Source organism: Apis mellifera, linkage group LG15 (assembly GCF_003254395.2).
Source record: "Apis mellifera strain DH4 linkage group LG15, Amel_HAv3.1, whole genome shotgun sequence".
NCBI classification, from domain to species: Eukaryota; Metazoa; Arthropoda; class Insecta; order Hymenoptera; family Apidae; genus Apis; species Apis mellifera.
The window spans coordinates 3,268,230-3,295,161 of NC_037652.1; the positions used below are offsets into that span (position 1 = coordinate 3,268,230).

At 31.6% G+C, this 26,932-nt stretch overlaps 4 protein-coding genes across 6 annotated transcripts; all 4 read left to right on the forward strand.

Annotated features, from left to right (window-relative positions):
• The first annotated feature begins 193 nt into the window (after positions 1-193).
• On the forward strand, positions 194-6,345 carry LOC408546 (phosphatidylinositide phosphatase SAC2). Of its 2 annotated transcripts, XM_006560089.3 has the most exons (13): positions 194-430; positions 866-1,242; positions 1,319-1,582; positions 1,653-1,807; positions 1,891-2,063; positions 2,120-2,312; positions 2,393-2,720; positions 2,841-2,911; positions 3,220-3,444; positions 3,809-4,030; positions 4,127-4,440; positions 4,508-4,717; positions 4,833-6,345. In XM_006560089.3, exons 1-13 carry the CDS (start codon positions 334-336, stop codon positions 5,783-5,785), a joined length of 3,582 nt encoding a protein of 1,193 aa, XP_006560152.2. In that variant the 5' UTR covers positions 194-333; the 3' UTR covers positions 5,786-6,345. The 2 variants fall into 2 exon arrangements, with proteins under 2 accessions (XP_006560152.2, XP_006560153.2); XM_006560090.3 differs by lacking the exon at positions 3,220-3,444.
• Positions 6,346-8,550: 2,205 nt separating this feature from the next.
• LOC102653759 (zinc finger CCHC domain-containing protein 4) lies at positions 8,551-10,477 on the forward strand. The gene is made up of 4 exons (XM_006560091.3): positions 8,551-8,599; positions 8,676-9,229; positions 9,322-10,021; positions 10,091-10,477. The coding sequence occupies exons 1-4, from the start codon at positions 8,551-8,553 to the stop codon at positions 10,438-10,440; spliced, it is 1,653 nt and encodes a 550-aa protein (XP_006560154.1). The 3' UTR covers positions 10,441-10,477.
• Positions 10,478-11,366: 889 nt separating this feature from the next.
• LOC551969 (serine protease HTRA2, mitochondrial) lies at positions 11,367-14,057 on the forward strand. Its single transcript, XM_624351.6, has 7 exons — positions 11,367-11,784; positions 11,853-11,976; positions 12,072-12,158; positions 12,235-12,429; positions 12,523-12,673; positions 12,752-12,920; positions 12,995-14,057. The coding sequence occupies exons 1-7, from the start codon at positions 11,396-11,398 to the stop codon at positions 13,155-13,157; spliced, it is 1,278 nt and encodes a 425-aa protein (XP_624354.1). The 5' UTR covers positions 11,367-11,395; the 3' UTR covers positions 13,158-14,057.
• Positions 14,058-16,744: 2,687 nt separating this feature from the next.
• Positions 16,745-20,098, forward strand: LOC102653832. 2 transcript variants are annotated; one of them, XM_006560093.3, is made up of 3 exons: positions 16,745-17,074; positions 18,109-19,298; positions 19,749-20,098. In XM_006560093.3, exons 1-2 carry the CDS (start codon positions 17,063-17,065, stop codon positions 19,270-19,272), a joined length of 1,176 nt encoding a protein of 391 aa, XP_006560156.1. In that variant the 5' UTR covers positions 16,745-17,062; the 3' UTR covers positions 19,273-19,298; positions 19,749-20,098. The 2 variants fall into 2 exon arrangements, with proteins under 2 accessions (XP_006560156.1, XP_006560155.1); XM_006560092.3 differs by lacking the exon at positions 19,749-20,098 and having other exon boundaries at positions 18,109-19,647.
• Positions 20,099-26,932: the final 6,834 nt, after the last annotated feature.

Sequence of the window (26,932 nt, forward strand, 5' to 3'; positions counted from 1 at the left end):
CTTTATAAAATTTATAAAGTGTATTTGAAAAATATAAAATCATTTTGATGTTATTAATTATAAATTACAATATAACAAATTTTATAAGCTTGAATCATTAATTTTTTAAAAATTTAAAAATATATCATATGTTATTAATCCTCTATCCGATCGCCATCTATTTTTTGTCACTCTAAAATGTAATGTAGTATTATGTATATTGTATATTATACGAACCCGTTGTCAGTCTTATATACGAGCAAGATGGCGAAGTGCCTATCATAGGCGGATTTTCGGAGACTTGACGTTCCACATGCTGCGTAAAAATCATCATACAGTGGAAAAGACGGAAGCATGGAATTGTTCCGTACCGATACGCATTTCATTTTCGTAAAAGAAAGACATAGTTTATGGTGTGACAAGTACACGGGAGAGTTTTCCGCTAAATCGGGTGGGTACACAGTTCTAATTTGACAGAAGTATATATACATTCGTGTCAAGTACGATACACATTGTAATTTTCGTTTCATTGTTCTTTTTTAAAACATCTTCAATTTTTTAAATTTTGTAACAAAAAAATTTCATGTAATCTTAATTACTCGTATAATTTTAACTTACCAATTTTCAATTTTGTAATAATATTCATGATAAAATCAAAAATTTTAAATTAAATTATAATTAAATTATCATTATTAACATAATAGAAAATATGGATATATCTTAAATGGATGTTTGCACATGATTTTGCAATAGCTACAGTTTATAAATTATGTAAAGATGTGACATGTAGTCTAATATAATTAAATAGAACACAAAGTTATATTAGATTAAAATTTTTTTATATTAATATTTTAATAAAATTTTATTACTTACAATTTTTTTGTAGATTGGGAATGGGCCTCTCCAAAAGATTTAGAATGTCTTGGAATATTATATGGAATTGTTGGGAAAATAGAACAACCATGTGTATTAGAACCACGTTTAATGCTAATTAAGGAAGTTCTACCAGCTGGGGAATTATATGGAGGTCATATTATATATAAAATTAAATCAATTGCATTTTTGCATTTTGGCAGTGAAAATAATGATATTGGACTTTTGCCATGCAAAAAGCATCAGAATTTGCCAAAGAAAAAAAGCCAAGGTGGCCTATTTGATGTGCCACAAAAAGCAACATTTGCCAAAACATGGGGAACTATTAAAAGTGCTACAAACACTATAAAAAATACTACTCAACAAGCAGCTGCACTTGCAACATCTCAGGTAAATTATCTTTATTTAATTAAAACTAAAAATTTTAATTATATAAAAAATTATGAATTGATAAAAATATCTATAGGTGAAATCTACAGTGAGTAAGAGAAACATTGTTAAAGATAAAGAAAGATTTGAAAAAAGAATCTTGGAAGAATTAAATAAAATTTTCACTGAAACTGATTCCTTTTATTTCTGTCAAACTGGTGATATCACAAATAGCCTGCAAAGGCTTTGTGCCACAGAATCACAATATAATGAAGAAGAACAAAATAAACAACTTTGGCAAAAAGTGGATGATAGATTTTTTTGGAATAAACATATGTTGCAAGATATAATTAATTTGAAAGTTAGTTTTTTTTTAAATTTAAATTTATTTTTATTAGATATTTATTTAAAAAAATATTTAATTTTTGTAGACAGATAAAGCAACTTGGTGGATATTACCAGTTATTCAAGGATATGTACAAATAGAAAAATGCAAAGTAGAAATGGGCATTGATGAACAACCTCATCATGAAATTTTTAATTTAGCAATTATATCAAGAAGAAGTAGATTTCGTGCAGGAACAAGGTAATAATTTTTTTTTTTATTATTCTACATATTATTTTAATCTCAATTTATTTAAAAAATTTAATTTTTTTATCATGATAAAGATATAAACGACGCGGTGTCGATGATGAGGGCAAATGTGCAAATTATGTAGAAACAGAACAATTAGTTTGGTATCATGATCATCAAGTATCTTTTGTTCAAGTACGAGGCAGTGTACCAGTATATTGGTCTCAACCTGGTTATAAATACAAACCTCCACCTCATATAGACAGAGGTAATTAAAAAACATTTTATTTATATTTCAATAATTTATAATTTATAATTTTTTAGATGAAGCAGAAACACAGCTTGCATTTGAAAAACATTTTACTGAAGAACTTGGTTTGTATGGTCCAGTTTGTATTGTGAATCTCGTAGAGCAAACAGGCAAGGAAAAAATAATTTGGGAAGCTTATAGTAATCATGTATTAAATTACAATAATCCTGATATAACTTATACAACATTCGATTTTCACGAATATTGGTAAGCAAATATATAGAATTATAAAGAAACTAATGGAATATTTGGAATTGTTGCTAAATATTTCTTTGTATCTAACACAGTCGAGGAATGCATTTTGAAAATGTATCTATTCTGGTCAGTGAATTGGCTACAGTATTGACAGACATGGGGTATTGTTGGCGTGATAAACAAGGCACAATTTGCATGCAGAAGGGAGTGTTTCGGGTGAATTGCATAGATTGTTTAGATAGAACAAACGTGGTGCAAACTGCTTTGGGTAAAGCTGTTATGGAAATGCAGTTTTCAAAGCTAGGATTAATACCACCGGACGGAACATTACCGACGAATATTAGACAAACGTTTCAATTGCTTTGGGCAAATAACGGCGATATTATCAGTAAACAGTATGCTGGTACAAATGCTCTGAAGGTTCGTACCGATGATAAAGAAATATATGATTTTTTAATATCTAATTAATTATTAATTAGAAACAAAAGCTCAATCGAAATATAGAATTTCTATGATTGTAGTTTCTTTTATTACTTATAGGGAGATTATACAAGAACAGGAGAAAGAAAATTTACCGGGTTAATGAAAGATGGCGTAAATTCTGCGAACAGGTATAATTGGATCACAATTATAACACACGTTTCGCATTATAGTAGAATACCATATTCATTCGCATATCCTACACAATATATCATTTTACGATTATTTTTTATTGTTCAAAATATTTCGCAAACATATAATCTATTAGGTGTTGTAATTCTCTTAAAAAGAATAAATCATTACATTATATTATTCGTATAATCATTAGATATCAATAATATTTAATTTTTTTTTTTCTTTGAGCCATGATCATTAATTAAATACTATCATATATTATACATACATAGATCCTTGACACTATCCTTTCATTTTTCAATAGATATTTTCAGCAACACTTTATGGATGATATACGTCAAGCGGCGATAGATACTTTGCTAGGAAATCCCATCGATGTTAATCAACTGAATACCGATTGGTCGCATTATTTAGACATCCTTGATAATTGTTGTCTTGAGTTAATACCCGCGAAACCACCAAATATAGAGCTTCAACTTGCCACCTATTCTGACTTTCTTTATGCCAGTGCTATGTATGATTTGGCAAGGTTCGTTCTCAGCTTTGGGTTGAATGTTTTTCAATCGAACAAATAAATAAAATATGTATTAAAACTTCAAACCAATTGTTGCTTTATCCAAACGAATAATGACAATTATATTAAAACTATGACTCCACATGTTATAATTAGTTTGATATTATATTTTTTGCTCGTTTTTGTTTGCATGATAATTGCTTGATTTTCAATTTAATTTCAACAAATATTAATGAAAGTCTACTCTGAAGAAGAAAACTATCCTGACTCCTTCAAGACAGTATTTTTTATCGTCATTTTTTTTATTTCATATTTTTTTTTTATTTTATTTTTAATTATAGCCTTGACGGAAACAGTTAGGAGACCTGTATATTTTCAGATACTATTTAAATCGCTTCAAGGATGTCTATAGACAAGCCACGATCGATATGATGTTAGGAAATGTTGTAAACGAAGAAGTATTCCAAGAGCGTACTGAAGAAGAAGACAACGCCGCTACAGCAATTCATGTGAAATTACTAATAGAAGATTGCAAGAAATTACTTATACCCGATCCAGAAATTATTTTAGGCAGTTGGGGTCTTATAGATGCCGATCCTGTGTATGTTAAAAATTCATTTTTTTATTTTTTTAAATTTATAATATTTAAATTTATTTTTAATATTATTATTATTTTTTTTATAATTTATTTTAACAGGACTGGTGACTTAACAGAGACAGAAATGGACACGATTCTAATATTAACACGCGATAGTTATTATGTAGCTGATTATGATGATCAAATCGACAAAGTCACAAATTACCAAAGAGTTCCACTTGAAGATATTGTATTAATTGAATTTGGCCAGCCCGAAAGCTCGGTTTCTCTTTTTAAAAATAAACATTTCCATTGCATTAGAATAAATTATAAAATGGCGAACGAGTACGGTTATTTTCATATGTTCCGGAGTACAAATTTACGATTTTTTAATAATATGGCTGTTGTTATAAAGACCGAAGAAGAAAGTATAGGTAGAACACGATTTGTTATGCTTTAATATATAATTTCAATTATATTATGTTAATTTACATATTTCAGAGTCTTTAAAATCAATTTGCGAAGCTATCTCTGTAGCAATGGATATAAGCAATTTACCAAAGATTCCTATAGCAATGAATGTTACATTAGATAGACGAAAGAGTAAGTTAGTGAATAGTAAAGGAACTACGGGTCTACTTGATATCTCGTCATTTCCAGAACTAACCAGAAATGTCTCAGAAACACAGTTATTAGCTCTTAAAAGCGCAGGTATGTTTCTTATTCAAAGAAATTTGTTTTTTCCATAATAAATATAAGAATTTTGATTATATTTATAAAATCAATATGATATATCAATAACTTTCAAATTATTTTATTGTTGCAGGAACGAAAGCTTTAAATAACATGTCTGAGCAATTTAGCAAATTAAATAAGTTAAGTCATAGCTTTAGCGCTAGAAAACCAATTGATATAGCGAAAAGCATAGGCAGGAAATCTGAAGCACCTTCTAAACCTATTTTCACTCTTGGAGGCAGAGATATTTTAGGCAATGTGCAAAGAAGACGTAATAGCAGTAGTAGTAGTGATGATGAAAACATTGGTATATCTACTGTTCCTTTAGAAAAGCCAGAGAATTTTAGTCATGATAAGAATTTGATGGAAGCTTATACTCCATCTATTGGTATTATAATGGGTGTTAAAAACGCTGATGTTGTGGAATCTGATGAGAACAATGAAGACCAAAATTTGTCAATACGACCTAATAAATTATCTGAACAAATTTCTGATAAAGAAGTTTTAAATGTGCCACAGATTGGTTCTGGAGCCAGTACTGTAAGTGCATCTCCTCAAAAGACACCAGAAATAACTATACAAAGTGTGACAGAGGACAAGGAAAGGATTCTTCCTCCATCCACATTGAATTTGTCCAAAAATATTAGTCATTCAACCGGAGAAGTTGACAGCAAATTGACACTTAGTGATACAAATGGAAATAAATTGCAGACGGAAAACAGATTACTAGATAAAAAGAGATCTACATCTGAGCAAGATTTAAGTCTAAATATTACATCTTCTCAGAGTGAGTCTGCTTTGAAATCGATAAAAACTAATATAACAAATGTTGCGAGTCCTGTGGCATCTACTGCCAAAGATATCTTATCACCTTTTTCAAAATTTGCAAAAGGTGTGCAAACTTTAGGAGCAAATTTAGATCCTAGAAAACTAAAGACAGGACATGTAGGAATGTCGAGAAATCTTTCAGATCATCATGTAGAACAGCGTCGAAAATTACAGGAAAGATGGGGTTCGTGTCAATCTAAACTAATAGCTTTATAATTTTTCGGAAATAGTATAAAGTTTGAATATAGTAACGGATAAACAATTTAGATACATTTTTGCATAGCTGTTTTTGTTATTTTTAATATTTTATAATTTAGAATTTACGTCGAACATTTCAATGCACGTGTATGATATGTATAATTATTTTTTAAATTTCAATTACTGCCATCTTGCTAACAAAAATTTTGTGCAAAAAAAAAAAAAAAGAAAACAAAAGACAAAAAATAGTTAATTGATAAGATCCTTTCTATATATTCTTTCACGAAAAAAAATTACTTCCTAAAGTACAATGTGGTCAATATTTAATCTGCAGCAAGTCCATTTGTGTGTGTCTTAAAAATTTTCTATTACTCTACATCGAAAAAGAGCAATGAGCTCTTGAAGCCTATATGAACTGATTATCTATTCACAAAATGCTTTCGGCATATTTATACAAAATTTTCATGGCGATAGCCTTTTTATGAATTTTTCCAACCAAATCCTAGCATTGCATTTAGATTTTAGAAATGTGGAATTGTAAATTTATCGTAAAAAAAAAAAAAAAAAAAAAAAAAAAAGGAAAAAAAACATACTGCTTATATAAATGAAATTTAATTTTTATTCTTTGGAGCTCCAATGCTTGCTGCATAATCATATTTTTCTATTTTTCATGATTTTTTTTATTTGTAATATATTTTATAATTCTTTTTTTGTAAATTTCAAAATTCACGTGTATGCATGATATTTGTAAACATTTATAAACATTCACAGTTTATGCAGCAAGCTGAATGAAGAAGCTTTGTAGTCAATTATGTATATATAAAAAATTCATTAAAAAGTTTTTAGTCTAATGAATAATGTTATAGTTAAATAAAACAAAAATATAGCAACAAGATGAATTGGCAAAGAAAATATTCTCTCTAAAAATATGTGTATAATGAGTGAATTATTAAATATGTAAAATATATACATTCAACCGTAATATCTTAGCTACATTTTTAGAATAATTATAAGAAACAAAATGAAGAATAGAAAAGAAAATACTTTGTTCGTGACGTTACATTATTTTCCTTATGAAATTATAAAAAAAAAAAAAAAAAGAACAATCACAATATTTATACACTTGCACAGTTGCAGTATTATGTATACTATATTTAACGAATTATAGAAAAATAATTATATAGATTATGAGAAAAAAATACACGTTGTTATTTAATATATATACGATTTAGACCAAACAATTCAAGTTACAACTCTAGATGGCTAATACTTTGTATATACGAATAATTTAATTTAAATATAGTAAGTATTAGTATTTCATAAACGTATTCATAGTTGCACTGATATGTCAGTAGAAGTATTGCAAGATAAACAAATTTTTCTAGTAAATGTTTTTCCTAACTGCAAATGGATAGTCTGTGATAATATATTACCTAACAGAATAAACACAATTAAAAACAATTAAAATAAAAAAATAAAAAAAAAAGAAAAAAAATGAAAATAAAATGTCTCGATTCTGTAGAATTATTTAGAGATGCTTTAAAATAAACACAAATAACAATAAATAAACATAACAACTGTTTTCATTAGCTTTAAAAAAATTCGATTCATGAATTTTATGCTCATGTATTCATTTTTTATATATCTAGATATCTCTTATTTTTAAAATAATTTTAACAATCTCAGATATTTATTTATTGATACAGTATTATAAAAATTACCGAAGAATGAAGAATTTATTTTTTTGTTCTCTTTTTCGTATGTATATCTATGGTCCAATTAAAATTGAACATTCAAATATTGTAACATAATATTATCTGTATTTTTACGATAGAACATTACAAACAATCATGAAAAAGCAACGCACGAAGATGTTTATAGCCCGTAGAGGCTTAAATTGCCTTATATATGTAATATATACATATATATATATATACACATTATATTACAGTTATGTTTTTGAAAACATATATATATATATATATAAAATATTATACATACATGTGATACAGTAAATAGCGATTGTAGAAAAAAAAAGTTATAATAAAATATAAATAAATTTAATGGCTTCAAATTTTTTAAACATTATTAATAAAATATTATATTTTATAAAAAATATTTTTTTTATAATTTATTAAATTATAATTCTCTATTAATTATAATTATATAATTTTTATAATTCTCTATAATAATTCTTTAATATTAATTCAAAATTGAAAATCATTTGTTAATTAAATTTTAAAATTATATGGAATATCTAATATACGTACCTAATATTTTGCTCTTTTTTTGAATAAAATGATTTTCGTAAAATAAAATATTTTTCTTTCAAATTTTATATATTACGTATTTCTGTATTTAAATTAATAGATAATTGGATATTAAGCAATTGATCACTTCAAAAAAATCTTTAATCTAATTATTAAAAAAAGCCACTATTAAAAATCAATTCTTTTTATATTTTCATTTCCGATCAAATTTATTTAAATTGAAAACTTATTAAGAGAAGTAAAATGTTTAAAGTAGTTTCGATAATCGCAAGTGGCACTCGAATCGCGTTGAAAATCGATTAACTTCATATCGCTGTGCAAACCACGTGGTATGTTTTGTTTTTGCATGAGTGAATGTTTCCCATAAGATGACAAGTTTTATGAATAAGTATTTAATTATATAGTAAATAAAGTATTCTTAAAAGTATGCTTAAGTTTTCGTTTATAATAAATATTAATATAAATAATTATTTTTAAACTATTTGTTAATTTTGCTTTCATTGATTGTTAAACATGGAATGTTTTTGGTCCGATTTGAGTAAACATCCTCAATGTCCACATGGTAATATTTCATATCAAAATTTTTTATCGTGGAAAGATAGTATAAAATATTTACAATGATATTTTTATTTATATAGGACCAACATTATTATTTGGCACATATGAAAATGGCAAATTAGAAAAATTTTATGTGTGTTCTGCTTGTCGCGAGAGAAAAACATGCAAATTTTACTTGAAAGAAGGAGAAAAACTGACAAAGCAACAAGCAGCTAAATGGGAACAACAGAAAAAACAATTTATATCTCGTTATCGTCATAGATCATTATATGTACATTTTAATGATATAATGTCTATAACTCCAGACAATAGATGCTATTGTCACACTTGTGAACAATTGATATCCAAAATTGAAAAAGATGTGATGAACAAACATAAAAATCATGATATAAAAGAAAATCTTACAGATTATGAGATGAAACATCCAACAGAAATTTTAAAACCTATAGAAAATTCTAAACAGGAAGCTCAATATTTCTTCACAAAGCAAACAACGGAAGATATAGTGAATATACTTGTAAAATTAGGAGCAACACAGATTCTTTGTATAGGTACTCCAAAGATTCATGAATATATTCTAGAAAATTATGAAGATACAATATCTTCACTCTTATTAGATTTTGATGGAAGATTTGTAAGTTTATTTAAAAATTCATTAAATCAAATAAATTTATACTAAAGTAAATTGTGTGAATATAATATATCATTCTGTTTTTTAATTTATAGCATAATTTTTTTGGACCATTAAGTTATTGTTGGTATAATCTATTGAATAATCATTTTTTTAATGAAAGTGCCATTCATGTGTTTAAAGATTTTCTTATGCAAAATGAGGGGAAACATACCTATTTGATCTGTGATCCACCATTTGGTAGTCGAGTGGAACCAATATCTTGGACCATAAAAAAAATTTCTGAATTTCATAAGAAATGGAATAATATAGAAAATGAAAATGATTGTTTAAAAATTATGTTTGTATTTCCATATTTTATGGAATCTATAATGAAACAAAAGAGTAATCCTCCTGGTATATCAGGAGGTTTGAAAGATTTGAGCATGACTGATTACAAAGTAGCTTATGATAATCATCCATTATTTTTAAATGATTCCAATGGTACTAAATTGCCATCACCTATTAGAATTTTTACAAATATACCATTAAATTTAGTCGAACTTCCGAAATCGAATGGCTATAGATATTGTAAAAAATGTCAAAAATGGGTTGGTAAAGAAAATAAGCATTGTAAAAGATGTCAAGAGTGTACCTCGAAAAATGGTCTTACATATAAACACTGTGATATATGCAAACGATGTGTGAAACCTTACTGGAAGCATTGCGAAACTTGTAAAAGATGTATTGTGGCAAAACATTTATGCGGCCGAAAGCCCAAGGTTACTGGAAAATGTTTTAAATGTAACGAAATTGGTATGTAATTTTTATTTTCTTAATAAAAATATATAACGAATATATAAAATTTTGTTTTATTATTTATAGGTCATACCGAAAGGGAATGCAATATAAACGAAGAAATTCAAACAGAGAAGACAACAAAAATTAAAAAACGCAAAGTTATTAATGAAAAAGTAATGATTAACAACATAAAAAAGAAAAAGATAGATGATTCACAAGAATTTGAAAATGAAAACCAAACATCGATAACAAAAAGTATTAAAAAAACATCAAACAAATTGGATATAAAAAAAAAAAAAGAAAAGATAACAGAACTCAAACTGAAAACTTTGAAAAAACCTAAACTTTTAAAAATAAGTAAAAAAGTGAAATTACATAATCAATCAAATGGAATAGTAAATACAAAAAAAAAAGTGAAAAAACAAGAAACGTAATATAATTGTTATAAACAAAGATTATAAATCGTTTCTGTATAATTATATTGTAAATAAGATCTCTTATTGATGTAAAATATATGTACTTCAATAAAAGAAATTCAAAATTTCTTGTATGATTTTGAAAATTAACTAAAGAAATAAATTTCACGTTAATAAAATTTCAAAATAAATTGTATAATAATTGAAAAAAATACCGTTCTCTTACAATATTACATCTATTTTTTTTTGAAAGAGAAATGATAAAAGTTTTTATGTATTTTCATCCTATATTATATTTTATCTATATCGTATGTCATAAGGATGTATAGACAAAGAGAATAAATAAATAAGTAAGAGTAAATAGTAAAAGAAAATAACAGAAGTAAAATAAAAATTCAAGAATTAGAATTGTCATTTCTAAATTGTCATAGACGAAATATATAAATAAGGAGTGTATATAATAAGAAAAGAAATAATATAAGAATTGACTATTATTACCATCTCTTATGCGCCAAAGACATTTTTTCAAAAAATTAAAAATCAACGTTATCTTTTGAGTAAAAAAGATATTTTTAATGCTTATAAAATTAATTGAAATGGCATTCAATGATAGCGCTGACAATAAATTCTTATTCTATATTTCTATCTTTCTTTTTTTCATTTTCTATTCTTTTTATTTTGTTCTTTTTTTTTTGCGGCATTCTGGAGATGGCGTTGATTTTCGAATTTTCATTTTATCTCTGTTCTTTTTCTCATAATTACTTTACATATTTACTCTCCTTCTTTATACTTTGTTTTAAAATTTATATTTATTAAAAATAATTCCGATTAAATATTAAATCTATTTTATATCTCATATTTATTAGAATTTTCTTGATATAAAGTTTCAATAATTTTATGTTTCATAAATTTCCATGTATCGATTTTCGCGGGATTTGGAAATACAACTGACACTCTTGTTGGGAGTCGAAAAATGGCTGCCCCCTTGACCCGTACATCTTGGACCGTTTTAAGAAGAAATCACTTCCAGTATAAACAATTCTTAACAGTTTCATGTGTGAATCGTTTTTCGCAATATAAATATTCGCATCAACAAGATAAAAAATTTCGAACTTCTGAAAAAACAGTTAGAAATGTCTTGTTTTATACCATTTTCTTTTCTGGTTTTGGTTATGTTTTGTATAAATGGAAGGACGATTGTCAAAACCGATTTAGCAACTTGATAAAATCTATGTTCACAATATATGCTAAACCAGTTTCTTGGGATGGAGGTAATAATAGAAATAAATATAATTTTATAGCCGATGTGGTAGAAAAGTCAGCACCTGCAGTAGTGTACATAGAGATTCAAAACAACAGAAGGTAAATATTTATACTTATAAAGATAACTAAATAATTATAATTAGCAGTAATTATTAATGAGAAAATAGATTTGATTTTCAAACAGGTAAACCATTCAATATAAGCAATGGATCTGGTTTCATTGTCGAATCAGATGGTTTAATATTAACAAATGCTCATGTTGTTACTGCTAAACCCCATACAACTGTCAAGGTAATGTTGGTGGTATTTTATATAAATATTCTTATATTGCAGGAATTAATATTAAACATATTTTTTCAGAAGTTTTTATGCAATCTATTTCACAGGTACGTCTTTATGATGGAAGTGTTTATACTGGAACTGTGGAGGACATTGACGTGCATAGTGACCTTGCAACTGTACGAATTAACAAGGTTCATATATTTTTTTATATTATTTTATATAATTATTTTTGTATTTTTAAATTATTAATATAAATTTTTTCTATAGACAAATTTACCAGTAATGAAACTTGGTTCCTCTTCAAATCTTAGACCTGGAGAATTTGTGGTTGCTATTGGATCTCCATTAGCTTTAAGTAACACAATAACAAGTGGTGTAATAAGTAGTGTAAATAGGCATAGCCAAGAACTTGGTCTTCTTAATAAACAGATGGCTTATATTCAAACAGATGCTGCAATCACTGTTAGTATTTCATTATCATTATTTTAATTTATATTAAATTTTTAATATAAGAATTTATATTAAAATATTCTATTATATACTATCATTTTTTAGTTTGGAAATTCAGGTGGTCCATTAGTTAATTTGGATGCAGAAGCAATTGGTATAAATGCAATGAAAGTGACAAGTGGTATTTCTTTTGCTATACCTATAGATTATGCTAAAGATTTCTTAAGAAAAGCAGAACTACGCAGAAAAAACAAAGGTATAACATTTAAATAAAATAAGAAATATTTAATACATCATTGTAAAATAAAATAATATTAATATATAAATGTATTAGGTACACAATTCGCAATGGAAAAAACAAAAACTCAATATATCGGAATCACAATGCTGACGCTTACACCGGATCTTTTTTACGAATTGCAAAAAAAATTAAAAGGAATTCCACATAACATAAGATACGGTGTTCTTGTTTATAAAGTGATCGTAGGATCGCCAGCACATCTGTATGTTTCCTAATTATCATTTATATCATTAATGATAATTAAATAAATATTATATTTTTATGGAAAAATTTCAGAGGAGGTTTACAAGCTGGCGATATCATAACGCAAGTCAATGATGAACCAGTGGTATCATCCGCTAGTATTTACAAAGCCATAGAAGCAGCAAAAATTTTAAGAATGACTGTGATCAGAGGTCTAGAAGTATTACATCTGCGAATTGAACCAGAAGAAATTTAAATCATATTTCTAATAGTATAATTCATTTTGACATTGAAATTACAATTTAAACATCTTTTCTAAATTTATCATTAATATTTTATGTGCAATTGGCATTTTTATTTTAATTTTTTTAATTATATAACGCAATAATACTATAGAAAACATTGCGTTATATTTCAAATACTCATCTATTTAATAAAAAAAACAATCATCTAGAAAGATTTATTTAAGTCGTCGACATTTTCGGTCGTCTTTTTTTTTTTCGTTCATTCCATTATTTTATTTAATTATTACTAAAACTCATATCGAGATATTTGTGGGATATTTACATATATTATGTGCATACATCGGGTGTGGTACGATTGCATTATATTTATGTTGTTTACGACATGTGGCGATCTCCGCAAATATGTGACCGGATCTCTGAGAGCGTAGGCGTGGTCCGAGTGGCTTCCAACATTTTTTCCGAAAATGCTACACTGACTGCGGCATCTTGGAATTCTAAACTACGTTTGCACTACGTAATAACTCATATATTATAACAGTTACCGTATAATATAAAAGATTTAAATTTAATTTTCGTTTATAAAAAATAGAATGCTGATATTATTTTTTTAATTAAAATTTTATGATACAATTGTACAAAAAATATCAATGATTTGACAAAATAAATTGAGAGATATATTTCTTCTAATAGATTTAATTTTTCAATAATTTAAAATATTTTTACAGTTAAAATAAAATTTTATAATTGTATGAATGCACCCTAAAAAATTATCCAATTATCATAGAATATTAAAATTGCCTTTAATTAACTATGAGATTTATGAAATACAATATAATGATTTATTTCAAATTAAGATACATATGTTTATCGATTTTTACAATTTTACATTCATTAATAAATTTTTAAATCAATTTTACGTTTTCAAACAATGAAAAAATGAATATTAAATATTTCGTTTATCTTATATATATATGATTTTTTTTAACTTTTTATAAATTTTGTACTTCAAAATTAAATTTTTAATTTTTTATACATTTTTTATTTTTTACTTTCAACACTCTTTATTATTCAAAAATCAAAATATTAATTTTTAATATTACATATTAATTCCAAAATTTGGGATATTAATCTTCAAAGCCATATATTTTTTTCAATCATGTATATTTCAATGATTATCACATCTCTATCTTTATTTTATTTTTTTTTTCTTCATTCATCTTCTTTTCTCTTCATACTTCGAATTTTTCAGGTAGATAGATATCTATTCCCTTGATTATCTACATTTTGCCAAGCGAAGCTCGCCTACGAAAGAATCTTGTTACTTCCTACGTGCGTGCTTGGCAATTCTCGGTAGCTAAAGAACAAACAAACGATCAAGACTCGATATCTTTGAGCCTTAGAATGTCCACCATCGCCTACGCATAGTTACACGCTAACTTCGAATGTTGGTCAATAACGAAAAATCTTAAGAGATATATGAATATAGAAATCCTGAGAGACATGTTCCATTTTTTGAAATCATTGCTTGTGTGATGAACTATATTAAGTAGGAAATTGAAAGAAGAAATAATTTGTGAAGTAAACAATTGGAAGTTAGATAAAAGTAAAAAACATTGAAATCTTTAACTCATGAAAAGGATACTATTAAATATAGTATTTAAAAAAGATAATAGAACTATCAATTTTTGGTGAACTTTTTTACAAATAACTACACACATATAATTATGCTGCGCCATCTATTTCCAAATTTAAAAATAGATTAATAAGAAATCATGAAAAAGTATAAGAAAAACCATTTAGTTATTTTCATCTTATCGAGAACAATCAATCTCTTGCCAACCTTTTCATAAATAACTACACAACGCCATCTAGCTTCGAAACTTAAAAAACAGATCAAAAAGATACGCATACCACCCAATGGTATTTGAAACTCAAGAATCCATTTCGCTCCTTTTCCTCGTGTTTTCGTTGACACTGACAAATAATTCCTATTGCTCCTCGGTCCCCATTATCCCCCAGAACCAGAATGCCCGCGATACGAGGCGCAAAGGACAATCGTGTTCGTGGTCGATCATTTGGCTGGCTATGTCCGGGAGTAAGCGCGTCCTTGGCGATTTCATTTGCAACAAAGGGAGGATTCACGAGGAAAAAAGGCAGCGGCAGCCGAACAATTTCGACGAGGAATATCGTACGATCAAGGCCGGTCGAATTGTTGCCGCGAAAGGCATCGAAGAAATGCAATCACGTGTTCCATTGTGCATAGGGCCCCATCGATTCAAGAAAGGAAAACTCTATCGAATTCGCGTCGCTCGCCTGGCATTTAAAAAAGATTTAAAAAGAAACGAAAGAGAGGTTAAGGTTCGATGTTGACGATTCTCATCAATATTTCTATTGAAGGTGAATTTATTGGATGAATGTGTGAGAGAAAATTAAACGTAAGGACGATTAAAAATTTTCAGTAAGAGAGAAAAAGATTTTTAAGAAGAATTTTTTTACTTGTTTATATAATTTATGTGTAAAGTACCTAAAAGAATACATCATATAAATTAGAAAGGGAGATAAAAAATAAAGGATTTACTAAAATACAATCTATAATTACAATTAGATATTTTTGAGTCCTATTATTCATCTGATCTTCGAAGAAACTTTTTTTGCGAATTTATTGAGTTCTTTCTTGGAGAGAAAAATCTTGTAAATTTTTTTAATCAAGTTTGATGTACTTTTTTGTTTGATTCAGCGACCATTTTATGGAGATTGAGATTCTGGAACGATGAATATAAAATGTGATTCGAACATATAACTTTTATTTATAGAAATATTTCATTTTTATAATTAAAACTTTTTTTTTTGGAAAATTCTTATTTGTGAAAAAGGAGAATTTTTATCAATCACAATTTTTATATTTGTTTTGAAATTTGATCATCTACGATATACTTATCATGTGATGATACGAATTAAGTCAAAAAATTATTGAAATTTTCTTGTAAAAATTCACTTAAAATTGGCATGGATGAACTTTTCATTTAAAATCAAGAAGAATCGATATTTCTAGTACTCCATGAACCATTAATGGTTCATTCATGGTCAGCAGAAATAAAACTTTCATCGAGCAAGCAAAAATACTGCGTTCCATACCCCTCGAGTAACATAAATCCGTAAAAAGATAAAAGTACCAAGGAATTCAGCATAAATTTTACTTACTGCTCTCTTTTCCTCTCTCTTACCACGGTTTTAAGGTCCACCTGTAAATATATCTGTAAGATTACATTTATCTTATCCTCACAAAAATAATAAAAGTCACATTTTCCTTGTCGAAAATAATTAAGAGATAATCCAAAATTACAAAAAAATTGTGAAAAAGAATAAAATATAATATTCGTACGAGAATAATAAAAATTGCAGGAAAAAAAGAGAGATAAACGAACAAAATCTTCCATGGGGCAACAAATTTCCTAGAATAATATAACTTTTTTCACCGCGATCGATCCTCGTCGAATTCCATCCAATTTCCATTCCAATTGTCGACGAACGGCCGTGTAGCGTTTGTGTCCAGGCCTCGATATCCCATTACAGAAAATCGCGGATCTAATTCCTGGACGCGAAGCGGCGAGAAAAACGAGAGACGAGCAAATAAAACCTGAAGAAGAAGAGGAGAAGAAGAAGAAGAAGAAGAGGGCGTGGCGAGCGATGCCGGATCCCGGATCGAGGGATCTCGTGTCTCCAAGTATTCGGTGAACGGATCCGCCTGTCCTTCGACGATTCCTCTGGTTCCTGGTTCGAAGACACCGCCGCCGGCTCGCTCGTCCCCTCCGCCTTGTATATAAGTCAAAACGAGATCGGAAGCAAGGTGCACAGGCCGAACAGTCCTTCGTCGAGCGAGGAGGTTCCACTGGAATAGAGCAAACTATCTCAAACGATGCAGTCGCTGGTGAGTGTGATCTCTCTAAATAAATTTATATTTCTACCATCGTGGACAGGAACACGATTTTCTGATTCCGTATATTTCTACTAATTGCTTCAAAGGAAACGTGCATTAGTCATTGTGTGTCTCGAGAATAAAAATTGATTTTTTTTTTTGGATTGATTGGGATTGGATTTTTCTTTTGAGAGGAAAGGAACTCTTGATATATTTTAACGAAAAGTGATATTCTTTCTATTCGAAAAAGGATCTTTCAAGCGTTTTTGAGAAAATTATATATATTGTTATATTTATATGTCTATATTCTCTCATTCGATCCTTTTTCGAATCAAATTAAATTCAAGCACTCGAGAACAGCGGTAGAAAATGAAATACGTGGCTGTCACAATTCAAAATCAATGCTGCCAGTCTCTCGGAGGATTCCAAGAGCAGTATCTATTTTCGTTTTCATGATCTGCTCGCGTATCTGCGCGTCTCTAGCTATCAACGTGGTCACTCGTTCGTTTCTTATTGGATCGTAAAAAGAATCCCTGGCTTCATGCAAGTATAAACTCAATCCTTCCGACGCGACGAGAATACCTTCTTCTTGTTCGTAAAATTCGACCATCCGTCGAATTGTCAACCTTGAAAGGATTCCAGAGACGATCATCCTGGGGAAAATTTGTTTGGCAACAAATTTTTTTTTCGTTCCTTCAAAATTGTCAGAATTTTCTGCGGAATTCAAATTCTGTTTATAAAGAAAAATTTTTGAAAATAATTCTCAAAAACTCTGTTTAATTAAAAAAATCTTGTTTGTTATTAATTATTCGAAACATTGAGAAAAGAAAAACTAAAATTTTTTTTGTATTCAAATTAATATCATTTCATCAAAATATATAATATCTAATAATATCTAATAATATCTAATAATCTAAATATATAATATATAATATCATTTCATCAAATTTGTTCATTTAATTAAAAATAATCGATCGTGTCGATTTTAAAAGCTTATCGATTGTAAGGATGAATCAAACAATTTTTAAATACTTCTTTTCTTCCAGATACCATTGATTCTAGCCCTCAGCCTGGCCTCGGCCTCGCACTTGAATCTACTCCCGTACGCGTACCTGTCCAGCCCGATCCCCATATACAACCAATACCAGAACACGGTGACCGGGGAGCACGCGTACAGTTACGCCGGTGGCCCATCCGCCAAAGAGGAGGTGAAAGACGCGAACGGTGTCCTCCGTGGCTCGTACAGCTACGTGGACGCGAACGGTGTTCTCCAGTCAGCGTTCTACGTCGCTGACGACAACGGTTTCCGCGTGGCCGCGACCAACATCCCCACGGACGAAAATCAGAACGAATTGGAAACGACGGCCCACGTAATTCTGGCGAGAAGCGCCGCGGCCGAGAGAAGTTCCGCGCCCAGCCGCAGAAGGCGCAGCCTGCAAAATTCTAATCCCGAGAAGAGCGGGCGGAGAGAAGAGCAATCTTTGAACAGTGCCCAAAACGACACGAACGAGCAAGCTGCGCCCTCTCAGTCTCCTCCTTCCACCTCGTTGCTGTTGCAACCACTGCTTCTCGACAACAACAACAACAACATCCCCCTCGCGACCTCGCACCAGAGTCAAGTTCAAGTGCACAGCAACGCTCGGTTGGAGGCGAAACCGGTCGACCTGCACCCGATCTTGCCTGTGCAGGCCATATTGGGAGGGTTGCCCGTGCTCGCTCGCACGCCCACCTACCACGAGAACCGCGTAGAATTGCACAAGCAGTTGGGTATAGAGGGGCCAAGGCCCAAAGACGCGGTCAAGATTAAGCCTGAACCGTTGACCGTGGTCCGGTCGGTATTTCCGCTCGCCTCTACCGTACTGGCGGGAGAGACTGTTTTACCAACGATCGTTAAAGAAACCGTCCCCGTTCTTCCGGCTCGGCTAACCTCTGTGACGACCACTTCTGTCTCGAGTCACGGTGTCAGCCAGATACATGGACCGTCGAACGTTGTTGCCAAGGAGGGTATTGCTGTTGCTCCTACGCTTGCGGAGAGGAAGGAGATAGCGCACGTTCCCGCTGTACCAGTCGTCAAAGGGGAGGCGTCGGTTACCAGTTACGGTGTCAGTCAAATCCACGGCGGAGAAATTAATCCGATCGGACTGCTGGTCAAGAGTGCGCCCGCTGTTGCCGAGATACATCCGACTATCCATGTCCCGGTCTATCTTTAGTCCGGATGGGTTCGATCGAGATCAAGGTGGGGGATCGTGTTGAGGATTTTGGAAATTTTTTTTTTTTGGAAAATTACGAGGTTTATGGGACGAGGAGAATTTTTGGGGATATCCTCGACCTCTGATCCAGAAAGAAACGCTCCCTTTCGGAAGAGCGTTCTTCGGGATGATTGGTCGTCAATGATGGCGAACAGTCGACGAGAGTTTTGGATCGATATGTTTGATCGATAGCTCGTTCGATTGGCGCGCATTATTATTATTATTATTTTTTTTTAATCGTCTTTTCATTATCGAGAATCGCTTTAACGATCGATCTTTCGTTAAATTATTGCTCATTGTTCATGCTCGACAATAAAAATGATTTCTCGTGCGTAAGAGTGATTGTTGATCCTCGATATTCCTCGATTTTCCTTTTTTTTTTTTTTTTTCGTTTAATCGAAATCTTTTGGTGTTCTTCTTTTTTGCATCTGTTTAAGAGGAAGATTGCATTCAAGAAAAATCTTTGGATCAATTGATTCGTACATGGAAAAAAATAAGAAGAAAGAGAATAGTGGAGAAACTTTTGAAAAAAGTCTCTTTACAATTAACAAGTTTACTTAACCTCAGAGAAGTTCCTCGGATCTTTCTCAAATTTCTCACGAGCAACCTTATCCACCCACTTAAACAAGAAACTCAACGAACCCATACATGTACTTACGTAGTTACTTCGATAGCTAAAACTCAACGACTGCCATAATTTTAGATCCCGTAAGAGAGCAAGAGAGACAGTGAAAGAGAAAGAGAGAAAAAGACGAATTCACATTACAAAGAGAAATTAAAAAGAAGAATATTATAAAATTAGTCACTTAATCGAAAAAAGTTTATATAATATATAAACTCTCGTAAATTAAAAACGAACAATATTCTATATTTATACCACTTACCACATAAAATTATTCGTTCCTCACACGAAATCCTTTAAAAATTCTCTAAACTGTCTTCAAAGATTTCAATTATTGTTCGAACGATCAAACAATCCCTATATATACATATATATAATCATTTTCTTCCTTATCGTCCGAGCACAAGGTCGTCGACCGGTTAGAAAATGGCGGCGGATCATCGCGTGTCGAAACGTCGTGTATTCACAAATACAAGTATCGAGTGTTGCTTGCTTTTCGCGTATCGAAGCAGGAAGGATTCCCTCGGCGATCGAACGTTGCGGCGGCGTTGGGGTTTGCCACGGCCGCCCGGTTCCCGTGGGAATTGCGCCGCACACTCTTGACCTTGAACGCCATTCGGCTTCCCATTATGCGGAATATATTACGGCATTAAAGCGGCGCGCGTGTCCAATCAAATGTCGAGACGTCGTTTTCTTGCGCCCCGCAAGAATCTCCCACCGCGGATCGTTCCAAGGATCGTTTTCCATCCAACGATTGCGCGCAGAGGTTAGGCGGATGCGGTTTTATGGTTATGTTCGAACATCTACAGTTTGTCTCAACGTTACTTTGTTGCGAAGGACGATTCAACAATGACGATTTAAGGGAGAGGAGAGGGGGAATGCAAGAATGCAAGGAAGTTTGAATTTGCTTTGAGCAGCGTTTCAAAATTTTGCACTTTTTTTTACAATGGCAAGCAACGTGGAAGGATGGAACTTCGAAATTACAGGATGTGTTTCGTTGAAAATTTTATTGCTTGTGTTAAATTGAAGGGAAGCTTGAATTAGAATTTTTACGAAATGAGTATTTGAGTATAGCATCCTTTGTTTCCCTCTCCACGGATTCCATGGATCGTTTTTCATCCACTATGCCTACACGGTGTAGTGGTTTTATGGTTATGCTCGAAGGATCCACAGATTGTTCCAAGATTACATTGTTTGAGGACTTTGACGATTTATGAAGGAGTAAAATTCTAAGGAATTTTGAATCTGTCTTTCTTCTACAAAGTCGAGGTACATGGTGTTTCAAAATTTATTTTTTTAATTTTGAATTTAAAAAAACAATCTTATTATCAGTTACATATTCAGAATGGTGGAAAGTTTTTCACATGTTTCTCTTGGAAAATCAATTTTCCAATTCTTGTAATCGATAAAGATTTCTTTGGAAAAAGAAATTAAGATTATTTAAATTACAGATTGATTCAAATAGAAGAAAAGTTTAATTTGGGGAAATTGAAGCGAACGAATTTCACATTTAATCTTTGTATATATGCATTTATCAGCACGTTTCAAGAATTCAAGAAGCGTAAATTAACCGGGAAAATTTATTCCACCCGGCAAAAGAAAATTACAACTCTTCTCGAGATCTCAAAAACTGAAACATAATCTCGCCGAGTTCGTTTCTCTTCTAAAACTTTATCGAAGAAAGTATCAGAATTCGTGGAATAATCAAATCAGAGCCCCCGTGCATCCTCTTGAAATAAGAAGCTTAACTTCAAACTACTTCCAAGTCAATTTTCTCGAATGGGGTTTCCAGTTACGACATCGGTTGGCTCGCTCGCTTATATATACAAACCAATACAACAACGCTGATATTTTTCACCAACCCAAACATTGATTCATAACCAGATGCGAAAATATCGTATTTAATTTTTATTCAAACCTCTTTTTAAAAACTTGTTGAGCCAATTAATCGACGAAACGTAATATAAAAACCGATTCAAGAGGGAGAAATATTAATCCCATATTTGTTCAAGTTCAATGTCACGAAACTTTTCGAAGAGGTGATGGAAAAAGTGTGATCGAGGAATCCGGATCACCTTCCAAGCCAAGCCAAGTCAAGTGCACGGGCGGGGTGAAGGAACTCGGGTCAGATGAGCGGCGCGATTAGAAGCGGACGAGCGTATCTCGCGCGTATCTCTTAATACGCGTCGAACCTCCTCGCGGCTCCTCCTTGCCTGGCGCGTGTGCGTGGGCGTGCCGTGACGGACGAGCCGCGGAAAGGCTAATAGATTACACACGCACACGCGCTCACGCGATCGCAGAGAATCCCCTCATTATCGAGCCACCCACTCTCCCTTCCTCACCTCCTGTGCTTGTCCTTCCCGTTTGTTTGTTTGTTTTCGTCTTCCTTAATTTTATTTTACTTCCTCTTTCGCTTCACTGGAACTTGTTCTCCTCTTTTTCCAAATATTTTTGGAAATTCTATCCGTGTATTAATTGTTATTTTGTTTATTTCAAAAAAATCAATGCGTCAATACTTTTTAACGATACGTTGGATTTTTCGAGATCGTGAGATTCAAGGACGCATTTATATATATAATGCAGATAAGGATATTCGATATCCGGTATCTTAATTAATTATATCAGTTTTAACCGCTCATCAATTACCAGCCTCCAACTAATTGGAGATCGGTGTCTGATAAATAATTAGTCCTCACAAGACGGGGTTATTTTTAGCTCGTTCCTCGTTTAACATTTCATCGACGTTACAAAATGCCCGCGGAATATAATATTTACATTCGCGACATATTTTTCGAATCGTGGCCCGATAACCTCTCCACGCTATATTTACGGTGTAAATATTTCCGTGACACGATACTCCTTGCAGATAAGAAAATAATTGGTTCATCCTATTGCAACACGCGAATCGTAATGTTGTACAAGATTATTATTACGCAACAGTGGCTCTCAACTTGCGAATTTTTCTTGCGATCGATTCGTCTTATTTATATATTTTATATGTATTTGATATATTTATATATTTTATATGTTTTATATATATTTGAGACTCGTAATTGTTAATATATAACATCTGGAGATAAGGAGTCACGTGTTTCGTGGTAATTGCCGACTCTGTAAAATGATCCATGCGATATCTCGCGGTGAAGCGAAATCACTATATCTAATTGCACGCGGTACACGTAACAGCGATACAGGTCGATTCATCGTTTATAAATCCGTTCGAGAGAAATATATTTTTCTTTTTTCATCGTTTTCGATTATTATATATTTCTCTTATTTTTCTTGCTCATATTTTCATTACATTCAACAACAATCTTCATCCGGAATAACGTGTTTCTTCTTCAATGAGGAAACTGACGTCAAATGGAACGAAGCAAATCTTTTAATCTCGGCAAGAATTTTGATCGAGCCTGTACAATACCACCATCTCGGTTGAAATTCTTGCGGGCAAGAGCGTGGCATTGAGAAGGTTGGCGCGCGTGTCGCCACGGCCGTCATTTTTCTCCAACCGGTTACTGTTACTTTACGGGTCCGCGAGTGATAGCAAGGCGGAAAGGAACGACGATTCACACTCGCGATAATAGAAACGTCGAGCCGGCTGATAAAAGGGCCAGGCACACGTGAAACTGGCCAAGATGCTTCGTCGATAAAAGGGGAAAGTAATAGCGAGGATTTGGGCAAAGAAAAATTCTCTGGATATATTTCTATTGGATATTTTACTAGGGAAAAATTCGTAATGGCGAGTGCGCAATTTTCTCCTAATGGTGAATACTTTTGTGCTCATAAGTGGTTCTACAAGATATTTCTTGGAGGAGTTTATTTAGGATTATTGTACAATGGAGGATTGCGAATGGAAAGGATTTTGGAATTTTTATTAATCTTCTTATTGTTTTTTAAGTAATAAAGTGTACTTTTTTAAATTATTAAACTAAACACGAGTTCTCAAAGTCTTTTTTTCTTCTTTCTTTTATTATTATTATGATTTGTGAATTTTCAGATTATTTATTTATATATTGAAATGTATATTCATTATCACACAATTTTTGATGTTCATTTTGATCGATTTCCTGTTTTTCTATTTCAAATTTCTTGACAATGTTATTATTTCATATACGATATTAAATCGAAGCATCGATTATTTCGTCCAGATGTTCCACCACGTAACAACGGTTTTATCTAAACGAGTTTCGTCGCTCGAGGAACGATCCTCACCTTCTATTTTCGTTTCGAGATAGAAGGGAAACTCCAATTGTTCTTGCAATTAATCCATTATCGGATAGAGAATATTAGCTTCAAAGTCGTGCTCGTGCCCTTTTCACCTGCTAAGAACACTCGCACAACTTGTAAGGGGCGAACAATAGTTTTGTTCCGATCAAGCTTATCAATCGTGAAATCTCTATCCCTGTCTTTTCTCCCACAATCGAATCTAATCATTAGATTAGAAAATTAGTTAAAAGTTTGGGAAAAACGATGCAATTATTCAACGTTCGATTCTATTAAAAAAATAATTGGCGTAAACCGCGTTATACTTCTTTCAAACTTCATCAAACATCGTATATCTAGGTTATCCATGAATAAATATATATATATCTCTCTTTCTCTTTCTCTTGGGACCTACATAAATGCTGAATACGTAATGAAATAGTTGACGCAAACTATGTTGGACATCTTCCAACATTATCAAACATTATCAAACACGGTCGATAAATAAATTATCTCTTTATTCTTCTGTCTTATTTATCGAAGAGAGAGATATTTGTTAAAATATCCATTACGTAAATGGCCTTTAAACTCGTTCAAACTTAATATTCCACTTGTGGAGATTTGTATAATTTCGAATTATTCGAATAATCCCATAATGGAATCAATGGGACGCGAACAAAACATTCTAAACATTCGTTAATTAGACTCTCGAGCAAACGATAAACAGAGTTGGATCAACGGCGATCGTGAATCACCGATTGTGTACCGCAAGGAAGGGACGAGCGTTCAAACCGAGATCACCTACGGCCAACTAACGATTCCATTTGCTGATTGCCGCTATCCGGATGAACTTTTCTTCGTTCCACCTACGACGCCCAGACGAGACGAGGCTCTAAACCGCGATAAACCGCAAGCTTACTTAGCCTGCTGCCCGATCAATTAAGATCAATCGCTCGTCCTTTTTCCACCTTTCCAGCCGCAACAGAGGAGGAAGATTCTTCGTGGTCGCTTTGAAGAGTTTTTCTCCCCATCTCGGCGGGGGATCGTGTTCCAGATAGTTTGACGAAGTTTGCGGAGAGGAAGATTCGAGTTTCGCGAGGTGGATTAATTGGGAGGGAGGATCTTCTTGTTTCGAAAGAAGGGGGAAAGTTTGGTTGACGAGAGAATTATGACGGGACAACGTTGGACACGGATCGGATTTGAAAGATTAATTTTAACCCGATTCTAGCTTGATTAAAAAAAAAAAAAACTCGTTTGAAAAAAATCGAGACAATGAGTTAAATATGCGATGACCGATCCCGCTATCAGTATTTTCGTATTCGCGTACAGCTTATCGCGCCAGGATGGTCAGAATTTATGGCGTATTATTCGAAATAATCGTAAATCATCGGCGATCGGATGCGGTCGAGAGAGGCATCGGATCGTTGAAAAATATTCGACGACGACGATCCCTTCGTACGCCCTGCCTCCCCGTAAATCAGCCGGTTTTTCGAGGTGCGCAGGATTCAGTGATCGATTCGTATTCAATCGGGTTGAAATCGACGGGTTGGTCGACGCGCGAGGGAGAAAAGAAAAATTCTTTCCTCCGTAAAAGGATTCTGCGTTATTATGCTCGTGTTCCCCTCGTTTCTTTGAGGTTTTGGTCGAGGGAGGGGGGAGGGATAGAAACTCTGCTTGAATTATTTGCAAGCAAGGGTTACAGGTATGTCGAGTCTTGTTGCTTTATTGAGATATAGTTGTTTCTGTTCTGAAATTAAATTTTAACGCGCAGCAAGGATTTTCAAGTTTTTATTACTTTTATTATACTTTGTTATAATATATATTAGAAAGAGTTATAGATGACGCAAGAAATTCTCTATTGTAACATCATTGTAACTTCGATTTCTATTTTGATAAAATTCAAAGGAATTACGTCGTAAAGCATAACCTAAAAAATAAAGAGAGAACATAACCTCAAACTTTAACCTTCTCTATTGTATTCTAACTGCATTAAACTACATCATTTATATATTTCTACGTACATTTTGATAAAATTCAAAGGAGTTATATCATAAATCATAACCTAAAAAATAAAGGGAGAACATAACCTCAAACTTTAACCTTCTCTATTGTATTCTAACTGTATTAAACTACATCATTTATATATTTCTACGTACATTTTGATAAAATTCAAAGGAATTACGTTATAAAACATAACATAAAGAAATAAAGGGAGAACATAACCTCAAACTCTAACCTTTTCTATTGTATTCTCCAATATAACATCACTGCACTAAATTATACGAATTTCTACATACATTTTGATAAAATTCAAAGGAATTACGTTATAAAACATAACCTAAAAGAAATAAAGGGAGAACATAACCTCAAACTTCTCTATTGTATTCTAACTGTATTAAACTACATCATTTATATATTTCTACGTACATTTTGATAAAATTCAAAGGAATTACGTTATAAAACATAACATAAAGAAATAAAGGGAGAACATAACCTCAAACTCTAACCTTTTCTATTGTATTCTCCAATATAACATCACTGCACTAAATTATACCAATTTCTACATACATTTTGATAAAATTCAAAGGAATTACGTCATAAAGCATAACCTAAAACATAAAGAGAGAACATAACCTAAAAAAAAAAGGAAAGAATAAGAAACGTAAGTTAATTCTCAAAAATTTATCTCGATGGAAACGAATCGATTGCGTTGCACGATCACGATTCGTTTACAGAGAAGGAAAAAAAGAAAAAAGAAGAGATGCATACGGGTGGAATCGTATCGAGATCGACAGC

Bases quoted from the DNA above. Each gene is read 5' to 3' on its own strand.
- LOC408546 (XM_006560089.3), top strand. From the start codon at position 334: ATGGAATTGTTCCGTACCGATACGCATTTCATTTTCGTAAAAGAAAGA. The intron at 2,313-2,392 runs GTAAGCAAATAT...TATCTAACACAG, and splicing joins TTCGATTTTCACGAATATTG to TCGAGGAATGCATTTTGAAA. The intron at 4,031-4,126 runs GTATGTTAAAAA...TTATTTTAACAG, and splicing joins CTTATAGATGCCGATCCTGT to GACTGGTGACTTAACAGAGA.
- LOC102653759 (XM_006560091.3), top strand. From the start codon at position 8,551: ATGGAATGTTTTTGGTCCGATTTGAGTAAACATCCTCAATGTCCACAT. The intron at 9,230-9,321 runs GTAAGTTTATTT...TTTAATTTATAG, and splicing joins TAGATTTTGATGGAAGATTT to CATAATTTTTTTGGACCATT. The intron at 10,022-10,090 runs GTATGTAATTTT...TATTATTTATAG, and splicing joins TTTTAAATGTAACGAAATTG to GTCATACCGAAAGGGAATGC.
- LOC551969 (XM_624351.6), top strand. From the start codon at position 11,396: ATGGCTGCCCCCTTGACCCGTACATCTTGGACCGTTTTAAGAAGAAAT. The intron at 12,159-12,234 runs GTTCATATATTT...TTTTTTCTATAG, and splicing joins CAACTGTACGAATTAACAAG to ACAAATTTACCAGTAATGAA. The intron at 12,674-12,751 runs GTATAACATTTA...TAAATGTATTAG, and splicing joins ACTACGCAGAAAAAACAAAG to GTACACAATTCGCAATGGAA.